This window comes from Psammomys obesus, unplaced genomic scaffold (genome assembly GCF_907164565.1).
Source record: "Psammomys obesus unplaced genomic scaffold, mPsaObe1.curated_primary_1811, whole genome shotgun sequence".
In the NCBI taxonomy this organism is placed as follows: Eukaryota; Metazoa; Chordata; class Mammalia; order Rodentia; family Muridae; genus Psammomys; species Psammomys obesus.
Window position 1 is genome coordinate 6,663,830 of NW_026592666.1, and position 7,107 is coordinate 6,670,936.

Consider the following 7,107-nt stretch of genomic DNA (forward strand, 5'->3'; position numbering starts at 1 on the left):
TCTTAGGCCCTCTCACTTTTGTGAACATTTTTGCAACTCATACTACACTATTCCAATGATTCACTAGTACAAAAAAAATGAACATGCCAAAAATAATTATTTTCTCTCAAAATCAAATTGGACAAAGGTATTGATATTTAATTGCATCACCCCATCCATAAATGCAAACATAAAGGCAACCTAATAATGCTTCATATTTCCCAGATTTATTGAATTAAAATTTCATTATTCAAGTAGGTTTGAACAAACAATAAATAGCATATATTTAAATATCATAAAATTTGAGGCATACTAAGGGATTACACACCTGGAAGTTGTGGATGAAAAAAGGGTGTTAGTGGAAATAAAAAGATGAGAATTAAATATTGTCTACATGACATAATTTGATTTTGTTATTGTAAGAATATAAAGATTTAAAAGTTGAATTCCTAGAAGCCACTACCACAGATGGATCTATAACAAGAAGGTTGAAATGTTGTAGAAGCTAAGTATGCTGGGTAGTAGAGTCTAGAATCACAACCCAGAGATCTGAAGCCACTGGATCTACAGCCCCCGAAGTAGCAACTTCTAGATCCATAGCCCAGGGAATGGCAGCTGCTGGACCCAAAGCCCAGAGACCCAGCATATGTCCCCTGGCAGGGAATGCAGGGTGTGCAGCTCCTGGGGTAGGAGCAGGGCATCTGGCAGGGGCTGGACACCACACAGGACCTTTGGAAGTTGGTGGGCTCAAAACAGGTCTCCTGACAGCCACTGCTGAGAGAGGAGCCCAGCTGGCAGGTGCTGGGAGAGCAGCTGGTGGTGGTGTAGACCAGGTTGCTGGGGTAGGAAGAGCCACAGGAGGATCCTGAGGAGGGCAGGCAGCGCCTAAAGGAGCGGGAGGAGTAGTTTCCAGAGCAGCAGCTGGAGGTCATGTTGAGTGGAGATGTGAACTCAACTGGATGTAACAGAGAGAGTCTGAGTTTGAATGCAACTTGTGTAGAGTTGGGTTTATATACTCTCAGAAGCAGGTGTGGTACCCAACACAGCCACCCTGACATATTTATGTGCTTCCTGGCTTACAAATGTGAAACTCAGTAATCTCTGTAATTGCAGCTGCATTTGAATAGTACTCTGCTCACCATGTTTATGGGTGTTGTCACTTTATTGAAGTAAAACTTGATGAGCTAATCCTATGCCAGACATGACATGAAAGTTTTACAGTAACGCATTTCTATCATGTGCCCCCCCCCAAAAAAAAATCCACCCTTTCCTCTTGACATAAATTTTATGTGTTTTGTCATATGCTGTTTTGAGGAAAATAATTTTCTTTATGGTGTGTAGCATGAGAGCAATTTACTGTTCTTCTTGTTAATGAATGGGAATTATTACTTTGTGTTTCTTAGACAACCTACTGAAAACAGACCTTACTTATTCCCATCCTTCTCATTTTCCAATATTCTATGTGGGTAGCATAACATTTTCTATGTGGATAACTCTAGTAGCAAGATAACAAATTAAAAATAAGAAAATCATGAACATTTGCAGGCAAATGGTGGGATCTAGAAAAGATCATCCAGAGTGAGGTATCCCAGAAGGAGAAAGACACACATGGTATATACTCACTTATAAGTGGATACTAGACCTATAATATAGAACAAACATACTAAAATCTGTGCACCTGAAGAAGCTAAGAAAGGAGGAGGACCCTGGGTAAGATGATCAGTCCTCACTCAGAATGCAAACGGGATGGACTTTGGAAGAAGGAAAAAACAGGAGAGAAGACAGGAGCCTAGCAAGGAGGGCCTCTGAAAGACTCTGCCTTGCAGGGTATTAAAGCAGATGCTGAAACTCATAACCAAACCTTGGGCAGAGTGCAGGGGATCTTATGAAAGAAAGGGGAAATAGAAAGACCTGGAGAGGACAGGAGCTCCACAAGGAGAGAGCAACAGAACCAAAAAATTCGGGCACAGGGGTCTTTTCTGAGACTGATATGCCAACCAAGGACCTTGCATGGAGATAACCTAGAACCCCTGCACAGATGTAGCCCATGGCAGTTCAGTGTCCAAGTGGGTTCCATAGTAATGGGAAGAGGGACTGCCTCTGACATAATCTGATTGGCCTGCTCTTTGATCCCCTCCCCTTGAGGGGGGAACAGCCTTACCAGGCCACAGAAGAAGACAGTACAGCCACTTCTGAAGAAACCTGATAGACTAAGATCAGAAGGAAGGAAAAGAAGACCTCCCCTATCAGTGGACTTGGGGAGGGGCATGCATGGAGAAGGGGGAGGAAGGGAAGGATTGGGAGGGGAGGAGGGAGGAACTACAGGAGGGATACAAAGTAAATAAAGTGTAATTAATAAAAATGTTTAAAAAATATATGTTAAATAAACTAACTAAATAAATAAATGAAACCTGTTGATAGATAATAGAAAATAAGATGAGTGGTCATGTAGTGTGTGATTGATGAAGATTTTTTTATCATACATTCTCTCGCATATATACTTTATATTTTGTTTACATATTGAGATGGAGAGAGACAGAGAGAGAGACTGGGTGAGTATCTGCTAGTAGATGTGCGAATAAGAAAAATTATCAAAATATACTATATGCAAGATTTTAATATAAATAAATAATTTTTTAATTTATTTTAATTTTTTATATTAATTACAGTTTATTTTCTTTGTATCCCAGCTGTAGCCCCCTCCCTCATTCCTTCCCAATCTCTCCCTCCATCATCTCCTCCTCCCTCTAAGTCCACTTAAAAAAAAAAAACAAATGAAATGATTAAAAAAGTTTCATTTGGAGCTTTTATCTAGCTACATCTACTTTCTGCTAAGATTAATCCTGTCCTTCTCACATAACAGTTACAATTCATGAGAGCAAAATTGAAATGTTGATGCTTTTTAAATTATCACTTAATCTTACTAGGTGAGATAATGTGTTGATGCATCTATCTAATGCATAGCAAAGCAATTGTTTTATATCATTTTCACCCACATCAATATTATGGAGTTATTTTTTCACCTCTGCTTATAGAAAAAAATGAAACGAACTAAAGTCAAAGCAAATAACACACCATTGTATGTGAAAGCAGTATTACTTACTATAAGATAACAATCTATTTTATATTAGACATAGTAAGTTTTTGTTTTTTATTTTTATTAATTACAATTTATTCACTTTGTGTCCCCCCTGCAGCTCCCTCCCTCCCCCCTCCCTTCCTTCTCCTTCTCTACCCATGCCCCTCACCCAGTCCACTGATGGGGAGGTCCTCCTCCCCTTCCTTCTGAACCAAGTCTATCAGGTCTCACCAGGAGTGGCTGCATTGTCTTCCTTTGTGCCCTGGTAAGGCTGCTCCCCACTCAGGGGGAAGTGATCAAAGAGCAGGCCAATCAGTTCATGTCAAAGACAGTCCCTGTTCCCATTACTATGGAACCTACTTGGACACTGAAATGTCATTTGCTACATATGTGCAGGGGTTCTAAGTTATATCCATGAATGGTTCTTGGTTGGAGTATCAGTCTCAGAAAAGACCCCTGTGTCCAGATTTTTTGTTTTGTTTTGTTGTTCTCCTTATGGAGCTCCTGTCCTCTCCAGGTCTTACTATTTCCCACTTCTTCCATAAGATTCCCTGCACTCTGCCCAAAGGTTGGCCATAAGTCTCAGCATCTGCTTTGGTCCCCTGCAGGGTAGAGCCTTTCAGAGGCCCTCTCTGGTAGACTCTTGTCCTGTTCCCTGTTTTTTTTCCCTCTTTTGATGTCCATCCTCTTTGCCTTTCTAAATGGAGGTTGAGCATCTTATCCAGAGTCCTCTTTCTTGATTACTTTCCTTAGATGTACAGATTTTAGTATGTTTATCCTATATTATATGTCTAATATCCACTAATGAGTGCATTATGTATCCTGTGTGTCTTTCTCCTTCTGGGATACCTCCCTCAGGATGATCTTTTCCAGTTCCCACCATTTACCTGCAAATTTCATGATTTCCTTGGTTTTTTTTTTTTTTATTGCAGAGTAACATTCCATTGTGTATATGTACCACAATTTCTGTGTCCATTCCTCAGTTGAGGGACATCTGGGTTGTAATTTTTTCAAAAACATGAATCCAACAATTTGATTGCATAATCTGGTCAGAGGAATTCTAATAAAGCTTTTCAAAGCTTTACGATTGTTGTGACAGTGATGACAAAGGTCACTCATCTTGAAAATAGATTGAGAATTCTTTGAGGAAGTTCATTTGTGATTGTGATGAGCACATTACTTGATATTGTCCAGCCAAATGGGCACTATTCCAACACTTAACATGGAAAAAGGTAAATTTGAAAAACCTGTGTATTTCAAGGTATTTTGGAAACCAAGGTTTTCCATAGCTTGTCAATCACTGCTTCCATCTCTGTTCTATCATCATTTAAAAGTCTCCATTTCACTGGCTCATAATTTACTATTTGAATATTTATATTCAGACTTTAGGTTATTCTTTAGGCTTTGGTATATGAAACATTTTGTTTTCATAATGGACATGACTTAAAACAAATAAAATGTATGCATGAAATTGATACACAACACATTTCTTCACCTGCTAATAATAAGCAATAATTTTAAACCAGTCTTGTTATATTATTTTTACTCCTGGAAGTACGCTTGGCTGTCTAATAACATTGAATATACACTTAATACATATTATTTAGATTTAGTCTGAACACAGCTCCCAAAATAAAACCCTGAACTTTAATAAATAAGCAAAACAATTGAAATAATTTCTTCTCTCAACCTTGCATGATATATTGAAGACAAAACGTACATCAGAATTCTCTGATATGTACCAAAATTATTTTAATTTTCAATGCTGTGTATGATTAGATATGTTGAGCATCCTTGAATTTGTTTTTCTTCTCCAAAATCCCCCTTAAAAGTGGGAGGACCAAATATATCTGGGCACAGGGTCTTTTCTGAGACTGACATGCAACCAAGGACCATGTATGAATGTAACCTAGAACCTCTGCTCAGATGTAGCCTGTGGTAGCTCACTAACCAATTGGTTTCCCACAGTGAGGGGAACAAGGACTATTTCTAACAGGAACTCAATGACTGGCTTTTTGGCCTCCCCACCCCCCAAGGGAGGAGCAGTCCTGTTAGGCCACAGAGGAGAGCTTTGCAGCCAGTCCTGAAGATACCTGATAAAACAGGATCAGATGAATGGGGAGGAGGTCCCCCCTATCCTTGCCAAGTGGACTTGGCAAGGGGCATGGTGGAGATGAGGGAGGGAGGGAGGGACTGGGAGGAAATGAAGGATCGGGACACGGCTGGGATACAGAGTTAATAAAATGTAACTGATAAGAAAAAAAATAAAATTCAAAAAGAAAAAAGTGGGTTCATCAAAAAGAACAGTTCCCAAGAGCTACACAGCCTTTGCTGATATGCTGAGGTCCCGTGAGCTCCACCCTGTATTCCAGCTGACCATCTGAGTCGTGTAGAAATACTATCCCCTAGACTCAGTCACTACTTGGGATCAGTTCATGCAAACCAAATTTCTACAGAAACCACAATACGGAGGACAATAGTCAACTGAGCCTTCTGTTCCTTAAAGGGTTAAATCAGACTAGCCCATCCTGGTACAAATTTGGATGAGAGTCTAGTGTCACCTAAGGCCATGGCAGATACACAGGATGTGAAAGGCTTACTCAATTCCTAAGGGCCAGAAATGTCCTGTACTCATGACTCTACTTCAATACTCTCTTAGCTGTCATCACAGCTTTAATCATTGTTTTTTTTTCTTTCTCATTTTGCTCATTTTCCCTCTAATTTTAGCTTTAATCTCAATTTATTTTGCACCTACTCTGTCCTAGTTAGTGGAGGTAAAGTACTTAATATATGGTATGGAATCACAAAAACTAATATTAGAAAAGGAGAAATGATGACAAGAGGTACGTTTTAAAAGGAACCCAAAGTGATGCTTCCAATTCATTAACAAAAAGAAGAGCAAAGTCCTCACATCACTCCTACGGAAGAAAAGTGTATTCTTCGGAACACCTGGACAAAGACAAAAAAAATATGGCTAAGAGGAAAGGAGGGTTTTTTTTCCCGAACACAATGAATAAGCAACAATGCAAAACTGTTATAGCATCTATGACATAGCGACAGCTCACTAACAAAGCTATAAGAAAATTGTAACACCCATAGATACACTGCTCAGAAAACTATTCACAGACAACTGCACGATTGTGAACCAGGAAGCACACAAATGAATGAAGAATGACAGTGTGGGGTACCACACCTTCTACTGAGGGTATGTATATAAGCCCAGCTCTCCTCGGGGTGACATTCAAACTCAGACTCTCCCTGTTACATCCAGCTGAGCTCACATCTCCACTCAACATGGCCTACAGCTGCTGCTCTGGAAACTACTCCTCCCGCTCCTTTAGGCGCTGCCTGCCCTCCTCAGGTTCCTCCTGTGGCTCTTCCTACCCCAGCAACCTGGTCTACACCACCAGCAGCTGCTCTCCCAGCACCTGCCAGCTGGGCTCCTCTCTCAACAGTGGCTGTCAGGAGACCTGCTTTGAGCCCACCAGCTGCCAGAGGTCCTGTGTGGTGTCCAGCCCCTGCCAGATGCCCTGCTACTACCCCAGGAGCTGCACACCCTGCAGTCCCTGCCAGGGCACATGGGCTGGGTCTCTGGGCTTTGGGTCCAGCAGCTGCCGTTCCCAGGGCTATGGATCTAGAAGCTGCTACTCCAGGGGCTGTGGATCCAGTGGCTTCAGATCTCTAAATTGTGGAGTGTCTGGCTTCCCTTCCCTCAGATTTGGGTCCAGATATTGTTATCCAAGCGTCTTCTCTTCCCGTTCCTGCCAATCTTGTTACAGACCAATCTGTGGATTAGGCCTCTGTGGATTCAGCTGTTAAGTCTTTATGCTCTCATATGTCAATGTCTGTACTATTTTTTTTCCTACTTAAACTTACCAATTTTTCTTCATCCTTCTATTAATAGCTCCTTTATTCTCTAAATTCAGCAGATTCTGAGATTAGTGGGTAACCCAAAATTATGCTTTACTCTGTGTACTGTTGATATATTCAGATGCTATTTGCTTTCTATCCTGGAACATTTGAAAAATGAAAAAAAAATTTCATCTAAT

The 7,107-nt window shown here is 40.6% G+C and overlaps 2 protein-coding genes across 2 annotated transcripts; one reads left to right on the forward strand and one right to left on the reverse strand.

Annotated features, from left to right (window-relative positions):
* Positions 1 to 428: 428 nt before the first annotated feature.
* On the reverse strand, positions 429 to 911 carry LOC129682505 (keratin-associated protein 13-1-like). Its single transcript, XM_055614887.1, has one exon. It carries the CDS (start codon positions 909 to 911, stop codon positions 429 to 431), a length of 483 nt encoding a protein of 160 aa, XP_055470862.1.
* A 5,441-nt stretch (positions 912 to 6,352) lies between these two features.
* LOC129682574 (keratin-associated protein 13-1-like) lies at positions 6,353 to 6,877 on the forward strand. The gene has a single exon (XM_055615007.1). The coding sequence runs from the start codon at positions 6,353 to 6,355 to the stop codon at positions 6,875 to 6,877; it is 525 nt and encodes a 174-aa protein (XP_055470982.1).
* Positions 6,878 to 7,107: the final 230 nt, after the last annotated feature.